Source organism: Ostrinia furnacalis, unplaced genomic scaffold (assembly GCF_004193835.3).
Source record: "Ostrinia furnacalis isolate ACB-3 unplaced genomic scaffold, ASM419383v2 OfSCF2422, whole genome shotgun sequence".
Taxonomy (NCBI): domain Eukaryota; kingdom Metazoa; phylum Arthropoda; class Insecta; order Lepidoptera; family Crambidae; genus Ostrinia; species Ostrinia furnacalis.
Window position 1 is genome coordinate 513,360 of NW_021132661.1, and position 22,681 is coordinate 536,040.

At 44.3% G+C, this 22,681-nt stretch overlaps 1 protein-coding gene and 2 non-coding genes across 3 annotated transcripts; 1 reads left to right on the forward strand and 2 right to left on the reverse strand.

The window, feature by feature from the left end:
- Window positions 1-180: 180 nt before the first annotated feature.
- Window positions 181-22,613, forward strand: LOC114355569 (putative phosphoenolpyruvate synthase). The gene is made up of 23 exons (XM_028308504.1): window positions 181-442; window positions 1,347-1,604; window positions 2,437-2,611; window positions 3,511-3,621; window positions 4,320-4,559; window positions 5,002-5,129; window positions 6,583-6,744; window positions 8,311-8,489; window positions 8,708-8,856; window positions 9,151-9,287; window positions 9,482-9,623; window positions 11,146-11,293; window positions 12,249-12,515; window positions 12,886-13,017; window positions 13,437-13,586; window positions 14,144-14,308; window positions 14,690-14,906; window positions 17,072-17,313; window positions 18,981-19,132; window positions 19,371-19,598; window positions 20,535-20,724; window positions 21,822-21,939; window positions 22,219-22,613. The coding sequence occupies exons 1-23, from the start codon at window positions 325-327 to the stop codon at window positions 22,371-22,373; spliced, it is 3,963 nt and encodes a 1,320-aa protein (XP_028164305.1). The 5' UTR covers window positions 181-324; the 3' UTR covers window positions 22,374-22,613.
- LOC114355599 (U1 spliceosomal RNA) lies at window positions 6,849-7,010 on the reverse strand. Its single transcript, XR_003656119.1, has one exon. It is a non-coding gene; the product is annotated as a U1 spliceosomal RNA (small nuclear RNA).
- LOC114355601 (U1 spliceosomal RNA) lies at window positions 7,836-7,997 on the reverse strand. Its single transcript, XR_003656120.1, has one exon. It is a non-coding gene; the product is annotated as a U1 spliceosomal RNA (small nuclear RNA).
- Window positions 22,614-22,681: the final 68 nt, after the last annotated feature.

Genomic DNA, 22,681 nt, shown 5'->3' on the forward strand with positions numbered 1-22,681 from the left:
AATAAGTTAACGGATGTAATTATAAATGGTACAAAGTATTCACGCCAGACTGATTCATGTACATGGTTCAGCAGTTTCTATGGCCACCAATCAGTACCTACAAAGATATAATAATCAAGACGATTAGCGGAGATTATGTTTTCGAGCCGTAATTATGTAGCTAGTTAGAGGTTCCGATTACGCGAGCCCAAGCAATGTCAACATAGTCATTCAGACGTCGTCGCGCCGTGGACGTCTTTGTCTTGAATTTTCCCAGATGCTATTAGTTTTGTATATAAACAAGTTTTGTATACCAAATAAGCCAGTTAACCAGTGTCAATCAACATGGATATCATATTTGACCTACTTTTGAGTACTGGACTAATCACTGCTGCATTGGTGGTATATTTGATATTTTTCAGAAGACCTACCATCACAAGGAAAGGGGAATACAGACTTCCTGGTACGTAACTTTAATATTTGTTAAAACTTTGCGCCGAACGAAATTTGATTATTAGGTATGCCGGCCGCGACGCGCTATGATAAATTGATCGCACACGTGCTTGATATGATAACGCTGGCGTCAGATTTGTAATGAATATGAATATCAATCACATCGCCTTGAAATGCTTAGGTAATACGAGACTGGGTTTCTCAAACCTACATCATACCTATGCATTTGTTTGCTATAATCTTATGAATTGCATTTAAAAATAGCGGTAATTGTTACTTCTGCGTGGCAATGATAAGGACCCTAACTATTGGAACTATAAAACTTTTTGATAAATCAATCTTAATGTTGCATCTAATAGGTAAATAATATATTTTGAATTAAATGACGTTAAAGCTGTGTTGTTTTGTCTACGTTTAACGTTGAAGTTGGTGTTTGTTGACTGATGGCATAGAAATATAATTTAGAATGTAGGCCGGTCGTTGACTCTTTAATTGCTTGCTCATCACTATGATCTAATATCATCGCTTTTTCTAGTACGAGGTTATGATAAATATTTTTTAAAAATATTGTGAATTTGTGAAGTCAAATTTTGGACTTTTGACCGTTTGCATTTATCTTAATTAAGTTTAAATGACATCTATATAAATCACATAAGCGACGTGTATTAGCACAGATATAATATTAGTATTAGTATGGGCACACAATGCTGGTAAATGTTACTGTTGGACATTTACCAGCATTGTGTGGAATGACTAATGAATGCCATTATTTTTGATGATTGTTACCAAATTCCCTTGCAGTTTTATTCATAGATTCACTGGCAAGGTCCATCTGGCTAAGGATTAGACGACTGAGCTGCCAATTTACTTTGCAAAGTAATTACGTTTGTTTTCATACCTTTTCTGTTACAAAGGTTGGAACCACCCGCTAAAGTTGCTATGGGCGCGGTACTACGCCGTCCGGCGGTGGAAGGCTCAACTCCCCGCCGCCTTAACGCCGGAGCTGCCTCGCTCAAACCTGCGCGAGGGGTGGGACGCGGTGTGGGTCCGCGCGGCCTCGCCAGACGGCGCCGCTGTGACCCTGGGCATAAGGGTGCTGTGCGGCCGCCAGCCGCTGGCAGAGGTGACAGTTCACGTCAGGCTGGCTGATGGAACGACATTTGTTAAGCCACGTATGTTGTTTGTGTTATTATTAACTTAGAAGGTTGGAACCACCCGCTAAAGATGCTATGGGCGCGGTACTACGCCGTCCGGCGGTGGAAGGCCCAACTCCCCGCCGCCTTAACGCCGGAGCTGCCTCGCTCAAACCTGCGCGAGGGGTGGGACGCGGTGTGGGTCCGCGCGGCCTCGCCAGGCGGCGCCGCTGTGACCCTGGGCATAAGGGTGCTGTGCGGCCGCCAGCCGCTGGCAGAAGTGACAGTGCACGTCAGGCTGGCTAATGGAACGACGTTTGTTATGCCACGTATGTTATATATTTTTTGTTACTACCTCTGTTGTTATCAGCAATGAAATCTTCTAAAAATGTGCATAATTCTCAGAAAAATTGTGATGTAGTTATTCTACGAGTTGCATATTTAGCTGAAATCGTTACACTATGAAAATGTCCCAAATTCTATAATTATTAATTTACCAACAGAACAGTTTCACACGGCCTTTTCAGCCTATCATGCTTCCCCTGACTAGATAGTAGGCACGTGTCCCACGTCTCCAGTAGAACCAGGCTCTAAATTTTTCCCTGTGCTCTGCTTCCAGCTTCCCCTAATTCAATAGTGCGAAATAACGTTAACCGTAGACCAGGTTCTAAATGCTTTCCTTAACCCTTGCTGCTTCCAGGTTCCCCCGAATCGATAGTGTGCGCGTGAGATAACGCGTTTCCAGTAGGACAGGTTCTAACTAAATGCTTCCCCTGTCCTTTGCTTCTAGGTTCCCCCGATTCGATAGCGAGTGCGTGAGAGAACATCTCCATTAGAAGATTCTAAATGCTTCCCTTGTCCTCTCTTCCAGGTTCCCCTGACTCGATAGTGGGTGTATGGGAGAACATCCCTGGGGGATGGAGCGCGGGCGGGCTAAAGATACTGATCCTGGAGCNTCTGGAGCCCGAAGTGCGCTGGCGCATCCTATACAACGGCCTGCTCACCAGGACCGATGGAGTCACGCAGCATGTGAAGTTTAACCTCACGTATGTAATAACTGCTACGAAATGTTTCACTCACGATTTAAACTAACTTAGTACCGTTAAATAGCATCGTGACTCGTGATCCAAAGTGCTTTCATTCACTTTTTAGCTGTACTTATTATCTTATCGACTAGTGACACATTAAAAATAATTTTATCGTATTTAACTCTTTTATAGATATGATACCATGATAATGGTATCATGTGTCTCTTGCTGTTCATTAGAAAGCGAAATCTTTAGGGCAGAAGTTACTGTAGAGCATTGGTTCCCAAACTTATTTGAGACGCGCCACCTTTCGACCATTCCTCCAGTCAAGATTATTTGTTGGTCTGGAATGCATTCTATCAGCGGTCGCAGGTTTTTTATACTTAAGTACACAGATGGCCCGCGCCCCCCACTTTGGGAACCAATGCTGTAGAGTGTGACTTTTGCGTCAGCTTAAGTTACAATCATTTCTGTCATCCAGTGGGTCTCGATTAGATTGAGAGTCCAATAGACCCCTTGATGACCTGTCGTTGGTACTTACTTATTTCAGAATGCAAAAAATAGCACAATAGGAAGTTATATACAGGGAGTTAGGTAAATGGGTATATGAGCCGACACTAGCCCATGTTAACATGGTCATATAAATGGTATGGTGAAGTCAGAAAATTGATATCTTCATTTTAATTATTTTAATTTTCATACAAATCGGATTTTATAAAATTTACTTGTATGAAAATTAAAAAAAATAAAATGATGATATCAAATTTTGACTTCACCATACCATTTATATGACTATGTTATCATGGTCTAGTGTCGGCTCATATTCCCATTTACCTAATACCCTGTATTATCCCCCGTGTTGTTTTGTCACAGTTTTTCCATAATTATTTCCTGCTATTTCCCACTTGTAATTTCAGCTGGGCGGCGGCGTCGGAGGTGTCGGTGCATCCGCACGACTGGAGCGCGCAACTGGCGGCCGCCGCGCTGGCGCTCGAGCCCTGGCGCGACGACAAGTGGTTCAATTTGTTGTGAGTCCTGTCCTTTTGTTTGAATTAGGATCACAGTCGTAGATTCTGTGATGCGATTGGTCTAACTCAGCGGTTCCCAAACTTAATTTTTTCTACTGCCCACTTTGAGAATAAATTCTTTTTTAGTGCCCCCATTTTTGTAGTCAAGAGTCGAGTGCTCAGTCGGTGTCTAAGAGTCCTCCTAGTATATGATATTATAAATCGCCTCCCAAGCCTCTACACAATGCCCCGAGTTTTTTTTCCGGGGTCTTACCGCCTTTAAGCCTGCAGCGCCCACAAGGTTGCGTTATCGCCCACTTTGGGAAAGACCGGTCTAACTAAATAATGAAACTCAGCCAAAGAAACGCCTTAAGGTGTTTATCGACATTGTGAGGCTGCTGCCCAGAGTTTGCACTGAGCGTATGCAGCCTCGCTATGTCGATACACGCCGCCTTTAATATATTTTACGCTTAAGATTGGATTTTTTTTTGACAATTTCACACAGCGCCAGCTAGCCCCAAAGTAAGCAACTCAATGCTTGTGTTATGGGTGCTAGCTTAACGGATAATTGATTGAATTAAGCTTCGTAGGCACTTAGGTTACAGTTATTTAAACTAATTTGGATCTAAGATGGAGAGAACGCATGCTCCCATAGGAGATACCTATTTGAGTCGAAAGGCAAGGTCATAGTGATTCAATTCTCTTTTTTCTGGTTCCAGGGGTAGATGGGAAGAAGGCGGCTGGTTACAATGGGGCGCTGCACAAGGCCGCATCGAGGCGTTCGACGCGCAAGGTGCGCCCACGCACAGCGAATATTTGCGCGTTAGGGGCGCGCGCGAGCGTTGCTGGGCTCCGCACGGCTGGCCCGGGCTTAGAAGAGAAGTCGCTATCACAGCGGTCGCTGCTGATGGAACCGCTGTGCATCTGAGAGCGCTGTCGTATAAGAATGTCTTGACACAGTAAGTTCTTCCTTTTGGCTTGTGAAAGCGTTGTAATAGTGCGTATTTATTTACGTGTTTGGGGCGCGCGCGAGCGTTGCTGGGCTCCGCACGGCTGGCCCGGGCTTAGAAGAGAAGTTGCTATCACAGCGGTCGCTGCTGATGGAACCGCTGTGCATTTGAGAGCGCTGTCGTATAAGAATGTATTGACGCATTAAGTATTGCTATAGTATACATATGATTAATTTGACAGAGGCAGTTTTGTTAGGGTTCAAATTGCGCTGGCACATGTAAAAGTGCTTATTTACGCATACAAACAGGTCGCTGCCGACGGCACTGCTGAGCACTTATGAGCGCTGTCGTAGAAGAATATTTGGCAGGATTAAAATTACACTGGCTATGACCTGGTTTTGTAATAAAGAATATTATAATTTTAAAATGAGAATTAATTTGTTGATTTCAGGTGCATTTCTGGAACAGTCAGATTCCCAAATACGAAGATAATGAGCGTCACCAGTACCAATTTGCAGATGAAAGACTTCTGCGAGAATCCAGATGAGATTTCAAACGTTTTCACCTTCAATGTTGGCAGTGAGTAATTGTTTACTCGCAATAAGAAATTTATTTATTAGCATTTAAGGTAGTAAGTAATTAGTCATTTACAAGTATTAATTGATATTGGTTGGTAATTGCACGCTTGGCAGCCTTAGGCAATCTATGCAGCAATAACACATACAAAAGAGTTATTGATATTGAAAAGAGTTTTTAAGTCAAGGTTCCTTATTTTTTTCCATTAGTAAAAAATGCATGTGTAAATAAAAATTTTATAAAAAAAAATAAAACCGACTCCAAAAAACCTACACTAAAACGTAGAAAAATAATTACTAATTACCTACTAATTCATTAGGACGAATTATTAATATTTATGTAGGTATACCATGATTGATACTTCTGGAGTCGGTGCCAAGATTATGGAACATGTAAAGTTTGCCTGCACCGACTCCAAAAGTATCAATCATGGTATACCTACATAAATATTAATAATTCGTCCTAATAAATTAGTAGGTAATTAGTAATTATTTTTCTACGTTTTAGTGTAGGTTTTTTGGAGTCGGTTTTATTTTTTTTTATAAAATTTTTATTTACACATGCATTTTTTACTAATGGAAAAAAATAAGGAACCTTGACTTAAAAACTCTTTTCAATATCAATAACTCTTTTGTATGTGTTATTGCTGCATAGATTGCCTAAGGCTGCCAAGCGTGCAATTACCAACCAATATCAATTAATACTTGTAAATGACTAATTACTTACTACCTTAAATGCTAATAAATAAATTTCTTATTGCGAGTAAACAATTACTCACTGCCAACATTGAAGGTGAAAACGTTTGAAATCTCATCTGGATTCTCGCAGAAGTCTTTCATCTGCAAATTGGTACTGGTGACGCTCATTATCTTCGTATTTGGGAATCTGACTGTTCCAGAAATGCACCTGAAATCAACAAATTAATTCTCATTTTAAAATTATAATATTCTTTATTACAAAACCAGGTCATAGCCAGTGTAATTTTAATCCTGCCAAATATTCTTCTACGACAGCGCTCATAAGTGCTCAGCAGTGCCGTCGGCAGCGACCTGTTTGTATGCGTAAATAAGCACTTTTACATGTGCCAGCGCAATTTGAACCCTAACAAAACTGCCTCTGTCAAATTAATCATATGTATACTATAGCAATACTTAATGCGTCAATACATTCTTATACGACAGCGCTCTCAAATGCACAGCGGTTCCATCAGCAGCGACCGCTGTGATAGCAACTTCTCTTCTAAGCCCGGGCCAGCCGTGCGGAGCCCAGCAACGCTCGCGCGCGCCCCNATCCCATGTCCTCTCCCGGGACTGAAACTATCTCTATGGCAAATTAAATAAAAATCGGTTCAGTGGTTTAGGCGTGAAAGCGAGACAGACAGACCGACAGACAGAGTTACTTTCGCATTTATATTAGTATAGATTTGTATTTACAAATTAAAAAAAAATCATTCCAGCTCAACACAGAAATCTTCGTGTGGTAGTGCGCCTGCATAAAGATAGCGCAAGGGCTTTGAGCGGGGTGCCGTACCAGCACGAGGCGGTGTACCACGCCGCTAGCGTCGACATCGACGGCGAGGCCGGCGCGGGTATCGTGGAGCTAGGCTACGAGCCGAAACGTAAGTCGCTACACAATACAGCATGGTCATTAATTTATAGCTGAAAAGTTCACGCCAAAGTTGTAGTGTGAAGGAGCGTCACTACTCTATCATCAAGTTTTCTGGGGGGACGGCGCGTACGCAGTCCCCACTACCAAAAATTACGCATCCGAGTTATCCACATTAGGGATAATCGCAGGGGTCAACCGTTCCGCAGTGCAATGGAACAGCCTCGCCCTGGGGGAACCGCCTTCTTGATCACGGTGTCCCCTATGCCAGGTAAGTATGCTTTGGGATCGGTTGGCAGGGAAGGTCTTTGCAGGAAAAAAAACTTAAATATCGCGAGTCAAGTGCGCACAGCGCCATCTAGCGATATGACGATGCAAGAAGGCGCGCGCCATGCGCGTCGGCCCCTCCCACTTCGGTTAACGCGTGCTAGATTAAGCATGCTATATTTAGAACCACTCCAACCGGCTTGGTATCACGAGGATGGGTAAATTAAATTATTGTAATTTTATATTACTGTTGATAATATGCTTTGTAGACACGTTATAGAAAACTATATGTTACCAAAAGATGAAAACAACGAATAAAATCGTTATTTGTGATACAAAGAGCCGGAATGTGCAGCTGGGCTACGAGTCGGTAACTCGGTACCTACGTAAACTTGATCAAAAAAACAAAAATAACAAAACATGTATACGAACATAAAATATTGCACCCAATCGCGATTTTTACACGAACGTTTAGTGTGTTTATGCTAATAAATATAAGCCACGCCCATATTTAGTTTTAGGTGTTGGACAGAAAACACTAAAACAGTGTCTCAAGAGATCCGGCTTAAGAATCGTTATAAATTATAGCCTATATTATTATGCATATTTTAGTTATGTATGTTAATAATAAAATAATACGTTCAGTAAGGAAATAATGTCTGGATGGGTACGTAAATGATAGTGATAATAAGATCTAATTATATTTATTTAGTATGCTATGCAGAATTCATGCTATTATAATATAAGTTTAAAACTTTATTTCCTAGCAACTAGGCGATTTAGAGACAATTCTCTCCGATCCGGTTAGGAAAGGATTATTATGAGGTGGGAATTATGGGGGGACGGCGCGTACGCAGTCCCCACTACCAAAAATTACGCATCCGAGTTATCCACATTAGGGATAATCGCAGGGGTCAACCGTTCCGCAGTGCAATGGAACAGCCTCGCCCTGGGGGAACCGCCTTCTTGATCACGGTGTCCCCTATGCCAGGTAAGTATGCTTTGGGATCGGTTGGCAGGGAAGGTCTTTGCAGGAAAAAAAACTTAAATATCGCGAGTCAAGTGCGCACAGTGCCATCTAGCGATATGACGGCGCAAGATGGCGTACGCTATACGCGTCGGTCCCTCCCACCGTGATGTCTTCTTTACAACCAGCAGTCCAGCTGGCCTGCTGGCATCACGAGGGGTGCATAAATTAAATGATTGATAATGCTTTGTAGATAGTTTTGAAAATAACGTTTTAAATCTAGTGAACCCCTCGTTGATCGTAGCTGAGTTTTATTTTATATTTACTCCAAGTTTAACTTTTCAGAGATACGCGAGCCGTCTGTTCGGCTGACCCCTCCGCGGGTCCTAAAATGGCTGACAGAGGCGGAGGTGGGTCGTGTGGGGCACTGCTTAGCTTTCGAAGACCGCGCGGCCGCCTGCCCGGCCTACGTGGGGGGCAAGGGGGCCTCTCTTGCGTTACTCTCTTCCATGCAGAAGGCAGGGGTGAGTGATAAGAATAAGTTCATTTCTGACATCAAGCTTTTCGTTTTACTAAATTTTTTTTAACTTCTGAGTAGAAGTGCAAATATAATTATTTTACTAATTTTGTACACAGTTGTGCTGCTGTAAAGCTATAAATAAAATAATCGTAATGTAATTTTTTTTTCAGGTTAAGTTTTTAGGTCTATAGAATCTATTTATTTACTTTATTTTTATTTTAGGGATATCGTGTTCCACCCGGCTTCTGTTTGACAATCCACGCCCTTGAGTACCATTTGGAAGTTAACCCTCAATTGATAAAGGCCGTTCGAGAAATCGAAGCTGCCAATGAAAACTACAATGAAGCCATTTTCAAAGAAAAATGCAACAGGTAAAAGAAAATTTATATTTAACTAGCTTTCCGCCCGCGGCTTCGCCCGCGTGGAATTTTGTCTGTCACAGAAAAACAATATCGCGCGCGTATTTGCTCACCGTTTACCTATACTGGACTACGACTAACATTTTAAAACCAAAATCAGCTCAATCGGCCCAGGCGTTTTCGAGTTTTAATCAGACTAACGAACATCAATTCATTTTTATTTATACAAACATATAGATAAATAGATGATACAACATAATACAATTTCAAAAAATAGTTTTATAGAATGTTAATTTCATATTACAGAGCGGTTGAGCTATTTGCTGCCACTGAAATAATCGGTGAGGTTCGTGAAGAAGTATTGACACATCTCAGTGAGCTGAGGAAGAAGGCGGCTAAAGAAAACCTGGGCCCCGAACGGCGGTTTGCGGTCAGGTCTTCTGGTAAGTTCTATCTGTTTAATCTACGAGTATTAAAATACGGGCCTTTATTCCTTCAAATCTCTGAACTACTTAGTAATTCCAGAGACCAGTATACCTATACCAGACTACAGAACAGTCATTTACTTGGGAATTTATCCATAATTTTCTCTTCAAATTACGTGACGCTTTTCATGGAATTAATGTATTTTTAACAGCTGTGGGAGAAGACAGTGAGACCCTCTCGGCTGCAGGCCAGAACGAGACCATACTGGGATGCGTCAGTGACACAGATGTCCTCAAAGGCGTACAGAAGTGTTGGGGTTCGATGTTCGCGTTTACTAGTGCATATTACAGAAGGTTAGTGACTTTATTGTTTACAATGTTTTTTAGCTATTACTATTACAGTTGTGGACGCCGTTTGGTGAAGTTTTGCTGTTTAGCTGTGCCTCATGTGGCATTCAATAGAAGATCATATCGCGGCGCGCATCCTAGGCTCACTGATGTTCATATATTTGTCTCTTAGTTGACTTTTATGACATCCATAGGAATAGTGGCGAAAGTATCAGCATATATGCGATGTTATACGTCTCAGTCGCTTTGTCGCATTGTAGGAGTACAGTCAGTGGACTGACCAGGTCAAAACCACACTCAATGGTCCACTCCACGAGTGTACAAGAAAAGCTGCAGTGCGGGAGGAATGGCGACGGAATGTGAGGCTTGTCACCGGACCGGGTGTGACGACCACGACCACTCTGGCAAGAGTGTATCGACGAAGAAGAAGGAGTACAGTCAGGCGTCAGCGTAAAATATACTCAACATCAAATAAATCGCACCTTCCGCGACGCGAACTTTAAGGCCTCAGCCTCGAACTAAGCGGGCAGCGGGGCGGCGGCGGCGGCGGCGCGGGAGCGGCAGGATCTTATGCGTAAAATCAAATAGACCGGTTCTCGAAAACAGCGGCGCGGCAGCGGCGCCGGAGCGGGCAACGAGCGGGCAGCGGCGAGGGAGCGGGCAACGAGCGGGCAGCGCACTCCTTCTTTTGCCCACAATAAATCGACCGTAAGGAATAAATTTGAATCGAAATAAAATTGTCGCTGTTGTTCAGACATTACGTTCGCGAATAAAAACAAATATCTCGACAACACAACCCCGAACACAACACTTCGCCGCTAAAGCGCCGCGCGAGCTGCCCGCTGGTTTCGAGAACAGGGTCTGCGTTGCCCGCCCCGCTCCCGCGCCGCCGTCGCCGCCGCCCCGCTGCCCGCTAAGTTCGAGGCTGAGGCCTAAAGATTTTCTTCTGACACAATCATGGTGCCCCAACAATATTGATGTTATTTGAAAGCCCAATAAATAAACTTCAACAGGTACCTACCATAAATGTGACTTGAAAAAAGGTCTCACTTTGGGCTCACCTCTGGGATCAATTAGACCAGTTTTTGTGGTTATAGAACCAAATAATGATCTTACGTGTCCTTTTTATAACAGATAGATAGCGATTAATCCCAATTTAACAGTTTTATAGCCATAAAAGTTGGCTCAAACGTAACTACCTATTTTTTGAAGAAGTGACTCTGGATCTTTCTAAAAACACATTTTTGGGATAAAAACCTTTCTTTTAATAAAATGAAGGTTAGAACTAGGCTTTCAAATGCAACCAATGTTGGTGGGAAGTGGGGATGCATACGTTTGAGAAGTGCTTGTCGCGGGAGGTGCGATTTATTTGATGCCGAGTGTAGTTCGTGACACCCAAAGTAGCCAAAAAGTTCGCAACACTTCTTTGTTACAATTTGAATAAGGTTGTGTTGTCAACTTTTTGGTCACTTTGGATGTCACGAACTATTTGACGCTGACTGTGCCTAATCGGCCCATTTGTTCGCAGACAGAACGGGCAGCCTTGCTTATGCGGCGGCGGCGTGGTGGTGCAGGCGCTGGCGCCGGCGCGCGCGGCCGGCGTGCTGTTCACGCGCCACCCCGCCGCCGGCGACCCATCGCGTCTGCTGCTCACCGCCAACTACGGGCTGGGGGAGGTACGTACAGGAGACAGGGCCGGGCGTGCTGGCGCGGCGGCGGCGTGGTGCCGGCGTGGCGCCGGCGCGGCGGCGGCGTGGTGCCGGCGTGCTGTTCACGCGCTACCCCGCCGCCGGCGACCCCGCGCGCCTGCTGCTCACCGCCAACTACGGGCTGGGGGAGGTAGGTACAGGAGACAGGGCCAGGCGTGCCGGCGCGCCGGCGGCGTGGTGCCGGCGTGCTGTCCACGCGCCACCCCGCCGCCGGCGACCCATCGCGTCTGCTGCTCACCGCCAACTACGGGCTGGGGGAGGTATGTAGAATAGACAGACGCCTGTATGTGATGCGACCATTTTATCGATTTAACCCGAGAAGTACAATACATTTTGACGTCTAAAATCATCGATGATATTATCACGGCGCGCTTCCTAGCCCGGCTAGTCTTCAGAAGCTGGCCGGACATTAAGCATTCTGTTAAACCCACCGCTCTGTGTAATGAAGTGAATTCGAGCGCGGATTTCCACGTGGCAGATCTGTTTTGTGGAAAAACATAGAACACTGCTACGATGTGTGGGCCATCTGAATGCATGCTATATGAATGGATCATGAAATGATTCAGATTCAACTCTGAGCCTACAGTTTTATGATTTTACATCATCTTTTATTAATTGTGAGAATGTAACATAATACATTTGCCGTAAATAGCGCCAAAAGTTCAGCTGTGTTACGAAATGAATTGAAATTCTTCTTGCGTTTTGGCGATAAAGACCTCTCGGTGTAAATTGATTGAGATTGCAGATCTCTCTAGGGTTAATGAGACAAACAATCGTTCCACTGTTCATTAAATAATAATAATCATCATCATTTCAGCCATAGAACGTCCACTGCTGAACATAGGCCTCCCCCAATGCTTTCCATGTTGATCGATTGGTAGCGCCCTGCATTAAATAATAATCACTATATTACTAATTCCAGAGCGTAGTTTCCGGATCAGTAGACCCCGACACCATAGTCGTATCCCGGGACCTAGACGACCAGCTGTCGATCATGAGCATCGACCTAGGCTCCAAGGCGCAGCGAGTGACGGCGGCAGATGACGGCGTGACCACGGAGGCGGTGCCCGAGGCAGATAGGGCGGTGGCTTGCCTGAGCGAGGAAGAGGCGCTGCGGCTGGCCAGTATAGGCGTGCAACAAGAAGACTGGTGGGGCGCTGGGAGGGATATCGAGTGGGCCATTAGCGAGGTGAGTAAAAAACACCCTGTATAAACGATTGTATAGGTCGCACAACGAAAGTTGAGGTGTTCGCTTCTTACTGATGTAATATGATTTCAGAACACAGTCTGAATACAAGACGTCAGCGCGACAAGCGTATAGACACGGTAATATGCATTTCTACCTCTATAGGTAGAAATCTTTCTAGAGTTAAGCGTCTCAACTCTTGCTGTGCGATCTATACTTAATGCTATAAAGTTAAACCTTGTAAAAAATTAAATTGTATCAGTAAAACTTGTAGATTGGAATACTGGCCGAGTGGTAAAGCTGACAGCACACCTTATTGTCTGGATGGATTAATGATAATTATCATTTTGTTTTATATTCCATCGTGTTTTAGAATGACATATTCCTGGTGCAAGCGCGGCCCATCACCTCCTTAGAGCGATGGACAGAGGAAGAACTTCTTCACGAACTTGATTCTCCTATCATGGCTGACGATGAGTTCACCACATTTGCTAACTGCGGCGAGGTTAGTACAATAACTTTTACTTATCCAACAAGATAAACCTATTCCTCCGATAGAAGCAGATAGGTACTATCGGGGGAATAGGTTGAAGAACCTTGACAGGTTTATAGTCTCACAGGCAAATACGATACATATAACAATTGATTTTTGACACATAGAAATCATAGAAATCGTCAAAACAATTTTTCTGAACATTTTGAAGGTGGCTGGTAACGCTTACTAACAGATACTTTAGATATTTTCTACAACTTCCCTGCAGCGCTGCAGTAGTTAAACATTTCTCGCAGGTGATTTCATATATCCAATTTTTTTTATGTGACAGGAGCCAAACTAAACCGATCACCTAATTAAGCCCTTTGCTTTCTTAATGCATTTATTGTTTTTAATTTTAAATGTAATTTTCTCATGTAATATCTTCGCAGGTATTCCCAAAGCCAGTGACGCCTCTATCTCACGACTTGGTGGTACAGCCTCTGATCAAAGGCATGAGCAAGACGGTCAGCAACGACATCGGAGACTACGAGGACTCGGTCGCGTTCACGCACAATAGGTGCATGATCGCTCTGTACAATGTGAGTAGAAAGGCATGAAAAATAAATAAAGCAGTAGGTACATATTATTTTTACCGGATAATTTAGTGGTAGGTGCGGGGTTCTAGAAATAAAATCATGCTACTCCACCTCCACTTACCGCCACTGGAGTTGCAGTAATTTTCACCACTTATTCCCATGAACAAATCTCTCACCACGTTAGTAATGGTACTAGTGTCTTTGGCGCACCAATTATGCTGTTTGTTTTAATAAAAAAACGTCCACTGCTTTACGAAGATTCAAGGATTTCCGTGCAGAAGAGACTGGTCCTTTAATGCATGCAGCACAAAAGTCGGACCTTTACCAGATCGTCGGTCTTCTGAGTGCGAGATCTGGCTTCATGGTCGCCACTCGAGAAAGTTTCTGCCCTAACGGCCTACAAGCTATGTTGAGTTATGTCCCATTACTTCTACGAGCTATGTGCCCCGCCCACTGCCACGTAAGCCCCGCCCACTGCCACTTAGGTTTGGCAATTCTTCAGGCTACATGGCTACTTTGGTTCTCCTACGAAATTCGGTGTATTTCTCTTTGATCCTCAGTCAGTATACCGTCGCGCGCCACCCGAAGTGGACGTCAACATTCGCATGGTAGAGATGGCTCTCCACGGACATAAAGTAGCAGACGACGCCGTCATTCAGACGGCCGTGCGCCGGCGCCCGCCCAAGTGGAGTGATAAGATGGACATGCTGTGGTTCCTCATTGTGGTGAGTAGACTTGCAGGAAACTCGATTTGAAAAAATATTGCTAGACGAGGCTATTGCAAGCAACATAAAATATTTCCTTTTTTATTTTTTGCCAATGACAACACTGTTGTTCTCAATTTTGTTGTGTGTCTTGAACATATTATTGTGTTATCTGCAAACTTCGGTGTTTTCCTGTACCAAGACCTGCCAGACATCAGTCCATCATACACCCATACACCTCACACTGTCTCCGACAGAGGCTCGCTGACCACTTGCGTTTATCGTGCGTTATAAAAAACGCAAATCGATTTTTTCTTAATCTATGGTCTATGACTTCAAAAGAAACCTGTGTCACTCAAAAAAATTGTAAAGTGTGTAATAAACTGTAATTTGTTATTGCAGAGAATCATCTGGTCCAAATGGCACATGACCGACACAATGAAGAGGGTGAAGTCTCTAGACATCGACATGACGTCAGAGGACCCGGCGGTGATCCTGCAGTCCATGGCGGACACCCGCAGCGCCATGTGGCAGGTGGCCTACAACCACAGCAGCACCAGCGCCGCCAGCACGTGCAGCCAGTTCGTGGCCATGACGGTGCTGTTGGAAGGAGCCGCGGGTGAGTGACGTCACAGCGCCCGGCGTGACCCTGCAGTCCATAGCGGACACCCGCAGCGCCATGTGGCAGGTGGCCTACAACCACAGCAGCAGCAGCGCCGCCAGCACGTGCAGCCAGTTCGTGGCCATGACGGTGCTGTTAGAAGGAGCCGCGGGTAAGGCCTAGTTTCCAGGAGAGGAGACGGGAGATGTGCCACGAAGCTAGCAGGTTATTTCCACCAAAGACGCGAAGAGAGGAGACGTGAGCGTAGCGCAGATATGAGAGCTCGAAATGACGCTTTCGGGTGTACCAGGCGCGGGGAGAAAGCAGCGGCAGCGAGGAATTGCAAGAAACATGCGGGCCTTTCTAAGGCAAGAGTGAATAGGCACTTACAGGGCAGATAATATGTATCATAACATCATAGACTGCATCTCACTTAACGCCAGGTGCGATTGCGGTTAAATACCTGCCTTGTCTTGCATAAAAAAAAAACAATAATTGGGCTCAATTTCCTTGCTTATACAACGTGTCCCAAAATTCAAGGATAAGCCGGCGCCGCAGGGTGAACATAGTTATGACTGCTTTAGGAAAAATAAGAAAAAAAATCTATCTCAATTATTTTTTAAGTTACACAATAAGTTATGAAATTCGTCGAAAATTGACACCCCTTATGATATTTTACATTACCACGACTACAATTTTTCAAATACTTCACTTTTTTTATTTGTATCGGCAACTTAAGTAGTGCTGCTGTCCACCCCAATTCTTAAAACCCTCAGAATCCTTGCAGTTTTTACACAAAAGTTAATCAAAATATGATATTTCCTTAAAATTTTGTACGATTTTTACTTACACTCCACTTTGACTCGTCGTTTTGTAAAAAAACAGTATGAACACTACTGCGGCAAGTTTTTTATAAAGTTGACGCAACTATCCAAGATTCCGAAATGGTATAATACTCTAAGAAAACTAGTCGCAAAAAAGATATGCGTACCATTTTTACAAGCATTTCGCTTGTAAGTTAGTATGAGATAAATCTTGCAACTGAATTTAAAACCAGTTCTCCTTAACCATTTGAGCTGAAATTTGGTATACTTGTGTAAGTACGATGACAATGCAATATTATGGTACCATTGAGCTGGATGGAGTATGGAGGTGGCCATAGGAACTCTTAACGAAACGGCGGAATTACATCTAGTTTGGGTTCGTTGGACTTGTCTTTTCGAGCACTTTAGTGCTAGACGATGTTCAGGGTCCTGATGATGAAGTCAAGAGGTGGCAGGAGCTGGCCATAGGAACTCCTAAACGAAACGGCGGAAGCTTATCGAGTTTGGGTTCGTTGGATTTGTCTTTTCGAGCACTTTAGTGCTAGATGATGTCCAGGGTCCTGATGATGAAGTCAATTATAATTTTCAAACGAAGTCAAGCTTGTTTTTAAATAAGTTTTTTTTATTACAACTTTATTTTAAGCTTTTTAGTTGTTTCTCAATCTCATGGCCTAAGTGCTCGGGAAGACAAATCCAACGAACCCAAACTCGATAAGCTTCCGCCGTTTCGTTTAGGAGTTCCTATGGCCAGCTCCTGCCACCTCTTGACTTCATCATCAGGACCCTGAACATCGTCTAGCACTAAAGTGCTCGAAAAGACAAGTCCAACGAACCCAAACTAGATGTAATTCCGCCGTTTCGTTAAGAGTGTTCATACTGTTTTTTTACAAAACGACGAGTCAAAGTGGAGTGTAAGTAAAAATCGTTCAAAATTTTAAGGAAATATCATATTTTGATTAACTTTTGTGTAAAAAACTGCAAGGATTCTGAGGGTTTTAAGAATTGGGGTGGACAGCAGCACTACTTAAGTTGCCGATACAAACAAAAAAACTGAAGTATTCGAAAAATTGTAGTCGTGGTAATGTAAAATATCATAAGGGGTGTCAATTTTCGACGAATTTCATAATTTATTGTGTAACTTAAAAAAATAATTGAGATAGGTTTTTTTTCTTATTTTTCCTAAAGCAGTCATGACTAGGTCCACCCTGCGGCGCCGGCTTATCCTTGAATTTTGGGACACGTTGTATAATGATATGGTGCATGGTGACTTGACCTAATGAGGAAGTCACACGTCACTCATACGGTCCTTTCGTCGCCATCGCAAATCCTAATAAAACACCTTTATTCATTGCTTTACAGATTTCTCACCGGAGCATTGCAACGAAATCTGCGCTCTCCTAAACTCCGGTGACGTTCTGTCCGCCGAGGTTCCGCAAGGGCTTGCCAATCTAGCGCTCCAAATAGAACAGTCGGGCCGTGCAGAAGCCTTCAGGAAACTGGATCCCCAAGGAGCGATGAGCTGGTTAAAGGCTAACCTCACGCAAGTGTACTATAACGTGCTCCAGTTTTTGGATGAACACGGGCATAGAGCTATCATGGAGGTGAGATATTTTTTGGCTAAACGCGTTTGTGGCATCTCAACTTTCGTACTCAGTGATTCGTTTTGCCCACAGTTTGACATGTACACGAAACCATGGGTGTTGGTTCCGGAAGAGCTTATGAAGATACTGCAAAATATGAGAATCACGAAACAAGAAGTTCAGAGCACCAAGACTGATGCAGAGATAATTGCAGCGCTTACCACGCCCAAAAAGTCCAGTACAAGGTTTGTTCTTATACATTTTGAATCCTATAATAGTCACAATAGTAGGTATAGATACGTTATTAAGAAAAATACAGTAATTACAATATGATAACTGGAAAGCATTGAGTTATAATGTACTCTGGAAAGTACAAAATCGGATATGTCACTGTTGCACAAGATTCGGTTTTGTTTAGGGTTTCTGTAGTCTATAGTCTATAGTGTCACTGACATAAAAGAAAAACATATAATCGGCATTTTTGTCATCAGGAAAGTACTTGCTTGGGTACTACCATTATGCCGTCGCACGGTCCGTCACCGCGAGAGCACGAAAGCGCACGTGATCCTCGGCGTGCACAAGCTGCGACTAGCCGCGATCCGGCTGGGCGCGCTGCTGACGCGGCGCTGGTACCTGCCGCAGCAGGACCTGGTGTTCTTCTTCCGCGCCGCTGAGCTGGCGCGGACACCCGCAGCGCCATGTGGCAGGTGGCCTACAACCACAGCAGCACCAGCGCCGCCAGCACGTGCAGCCAGTTCGTGGCCATGACGGTGCTGTTGGAGGGAGCCGCGGGTGAGTGACGTCACAGCGCCCGGCGTGACCCTGCAGTCCATAGCGGACACCCGCAGCGCCATGTGGCAGGTGGCCTACAACCACAGCAGCACCAGCGCCGCCAGCACGTGCAGCCAGTTCGTGGCCATGACGGTGCTGTTAGAAGGAGCCGCGGGTAAGGCCTAGTTTCCAGGAGAGGAGACAGGAGATGTGCCACGAAGCTGGTAGGTTATTTTCACCAAAGACGAGAGGATATGAAACGTGTACGTATCGCAGATGTGAGAGCTCGAAATGACGCTTTCGGGCATACGGGGCTTTTAAGGCGAGAGTAAATAGGCACTTACAGGGCAGATATGTATGATCATCCTAGACTGCATCTCACATAACACCAGGTGCGATTGCGGTCAAATACCTGCCTTGTCTTGCACAAAAAAAAAAACAATAATTCGGCACAATCTTATTGATTTTTATGTGTTTTTTATTTAATAATGTATTATGGTTCATGATGACTTTACCTAATGCGGAAAGCACACGTCATTCACACGGTTCTTTCATCACCATCGTAAACATCAATAAAACACTCCTATTCATTGCTTCACAGATTTCTCACCGGAGCATTGCAACGAAATCTGCGCTCTCCTAAACTCCGGTGATGTTCTGTCAGCCGAAGTGCCGCAAGGGCTGGCCAATCTAGCGCTCCAAATAGAACAGTCGGGCCGAGCAGAAGCGTTCAGGAAACAGGATCCCCAAGGTGCGATGAGCTGGTTAAAGGCTAACCTCACGCAAGTCTACTATAACGTTCTGCAGTTTTTGGATGAACACGGGCATAGAGCTATCATGGAGGTGAGATCATTTTTAAAGGAAAGGGTCTGTGACATCTCAACTTTCGTACTGAGTGATATTCGTTTTGCCCACAGTTTGATATGTACACGAAACCATGGGTGTTGGTTCCGGAAGAGCTTATGAAGATACTGCAAAATATGAGAATCACGAAACAAGAAGTTCAGAGCACCAAGACTGATGCAGAGATAATTGCAGCGCTTACCACGCCCAAAAAGTCCAGTACAAGGTGAGCATGTTTTATATTTTGAACAATTTTCCTATAATATTCACAATAGTATAGGTAACGTAATTAATATGATAATTGGAAAAGTACCAAATCGTATAATAAGAGGGAATAAATAAGGAGGCTTCCTCGTTGTGGATAAAAAAAAAAGTATTTTGAGGGAAGGAATTTGTTTCGGGTTTCTATAGTCTACAATGTCACTGACAAAAGAAAAATGTATAATTGGCATTTTTGTCATCAGGAAAGTTCTCGCTTGGGTTCTACCATTATGCCGTCGCACGGTCCGTCACCGCGAGAGCACGAAAGCGCACGTGATCCTCGGCGTGCACAAGCTGCGACTAGCCGCGATCCGGCTGGGCGCGCTGCTGACGCGGCGCTGGTACCTGCCGCAGCAGGACCTGGTGTTCTTCTTCCGCGCCGCTGAGCTGGCCGACTACATCAGCACGAGAGACCCGGCCTTGTTGAGGAAGTAAGACTTGTAGACTCTTGTCACTGGTACAGCAGGAGCGCACGTCATCCTCGGCGTGCACAAGCTGCGACTAGCCGCGATCCGGCTGGGCGCGCTGCTGACGCGGCGCTGGTACCTGCCGCAGCAGGACCTGGTGTTCTTCTTCCGCGCCGCTGAGCTGGCCGACTACATCAGCACGAGAGACCCGGCCTTGTTGAGGAAGTAAGACTTGTAGACTCTTGTCACTGGTACAGCAGGAGCGCACGTCATCCTCGGCGTGCACAAGCTGCGACTAGCCGCGATCCGGCTGGGCGCGCTGCTGACGCGGCGCTGGTACCTGCCGCAGCAGGACCTGGTGTTCTTCTTCCGCGCCGCTGAGCTGGCCGACTACATCAGCACGAGAGACCCGGCCTTGTTGAGGAAGTAAGACTTGTAGACTCTTGTCACTGGTACAGCAGGAGCGCACGTCATCCTCGGCGTGCACAAGCTGCGACTAGCCGCGATCCGGCTGGGCGCGCTGCTGACGCGGCGCTGGTACCTGCCGCAGCAGGACCTGGTGTTCTTCTTCCGCGCCGCTGAGCTGGCCGACTACATCAGCACGAGAGACCCGGCCTTGTTGAGGAAGTAAGGCTGGAATTTATGACTTTCAGATATGAAACGGAAGATAGTTTTGGAGTAAAAATGTTTAAACTTCAGCAGCAGCTGTCAACGCAGACATGCGCGTGCGCATGTTTTGCGACGTGTTTTAGGAACTAAAGAACTTAAGTGCACGTGTACGTTCGGGTGGTGATTCTGTCATTGTGTAAAGGTTTATTACACACGTGTCGTCATATGTTTATTTTTAATTATTTACATCACATCAAGCATGCTGTGGTTTGACCTTAATAAAGTGTAGTTTATTTTAGAATTCCGATCATGTTGAGAACCAGAAGCAACAATAACTTCTTCGTTCCACAGAGCCATCCAGCGGCACCAGTACTACAACAGCTGGTGCAAGCTGAAGTTCGCGGAGTTGAACACAGGCTGGATCCAGCCGCTGCCGGCGCACGTGCCGACGCTTACGACTGGCGGAGTTAGGCTGGAGGCCACCGCCGTCTGCGGCGGCGACGTCGTGGCACGGGCCTGCGTCGTCAAGGACCTTTCCGAGGTATATTAAAGTAGGAGTTATCAAGGGATAATAGGGGCGAGTGCACCAGTTATTAGACGTAGGATATAGTTGCCAAGGATCAGCAGACTCTAGTAGCTCGAGCATTTGGTTAGCAACCAACTTACACAGACCGCTCGAGTATTCATATTGAAGGCTGGCCTTATGCAGAAGTATCGCGCTGTCAGCCTTATGGTTGACTTCCCACTTAAGAAGGGTTAACCAAATTGCTATAGGTCTATAATTGAGAATGTTACTAGGTATGCAAAATCACTCGAAACCTATGTTACAGTTAAGCTTTTACATTTACAAATACATTAGTTTTTATTTCATTCAAAAATACCCAGTAGTTATGATTTTATAGGCATTCAAAGTTCGCTTAAATATTGAGTCCCGCCGACGGTCACGTGACCCCGCGTGACGTACATTCACAGCGTCCGCTCACTAGAAAACGGATATAAACATACTTAAATATATTTTTTTGTAAATACAAACTTATTAGTACATATTAACATCCAGACCCATCACAGAAATTAAAATTGAACCAAACCCAAACTTGATGCGATTGTGTCGTTTTATTGCGAATTACCTTCCAGCTCCATCATTAGACCCCGATTACTGTATAGAATTAAAATACTCATCAATACAAAACGAACGAGCCCAAACTCGATGCATTTAAGTCGTTTTATTATAGAGTTCCTATGGTCACCTTCCAGCTCCATCATCAGATCAGCTCCATGTCATCATAATATTGAATGGTCATCCAAATCACATGTGTTTACGAAATTTCAGCTTAATCGGTTGCCTGGAAGTGGGTCTTAATTCAGCTTGCAAGATTCCACCCATACAAATATGAGCCAGTCATTGTAATATGACGTCACGCGCATAAAATGGCGGGCAGGCCGCCGCCCGCACTTTTAAAATTCAATATCTTGGAAACTAATTGACGTATCGAAATAATTCTTTCAAGTGTATTTTTTATTTTTAACAGAGAATACAGAAAGCTAAAAATCAAAATTAGTGAACATTCTTCATTACCCAACTAGGACTAGATTTAATTTTAATCGACAATTTGATTTTCATTTTAAAAATGTTTACAGATCAACCAACTGCAGCAAGGAGATATATTGATCACGTACGCCACTGACATCGGTTGGTCGCCGTACTTCCCGCTGCTTAGCGGCATCGTCACGGAACTTGGAGGCCTCATTTCACACGGTTAGTTGGAGTTGGATAGAAAGAGTGTTCACACTAAAATCTTAGCTAGATGATGTGAACAATAGTCCCGAGAACTATCGCTATTGTCCCACCAGTTGACGCCACTGTCGAGTCACTGTGACGCAATAGTTGTGCCAACTGGTGAGAGTAAATACGGGAGTACAGTCATAATTTTTCCCTCCATATTATTAACATAGGACTTTCTTTCAGTCTTATTGATTTTGCTTTCGCCATCAGAAAAATTTCGTTCTGCAATAATTTCAATGTAATTAATTCCAGGAGCCGTAATAGCCCGCGAGTACGGGCTACCTTGTATAGTGGGCGCCACCCACGCCACTGACATGTTCCACACTGGGGACATGGTGCGGCTGGTCGGCTCCAAGGGCGTCATCGAAAAAGTACTCGTGGAAACGTCAGCGCACGCAGAGAGTTAACAATCTGTGATATTTGTGCCGCAGAAAGAACTTTTATTTATTTAATTGTTAATGCTGTGCAAAAGAGTTTATTTTAGTGATTTTTAGGAACGGGTAAATAAAGTTTTTGACAAGATATTAAAATGCGTGTCAGTATCTAAAGCCTCAAATGTAATTTTACTTCAAAAGTACCTAAAAAGTAATTACTAACTTCATCTATTGATAACCTGTAATAACTATGCGAGAAATGGGATGGTGATAGTGGAAAGTAGTTTGAAATAAAACGTAATATTCCTAATAAACGTGTATTAGTGTAAAACAAAATGATC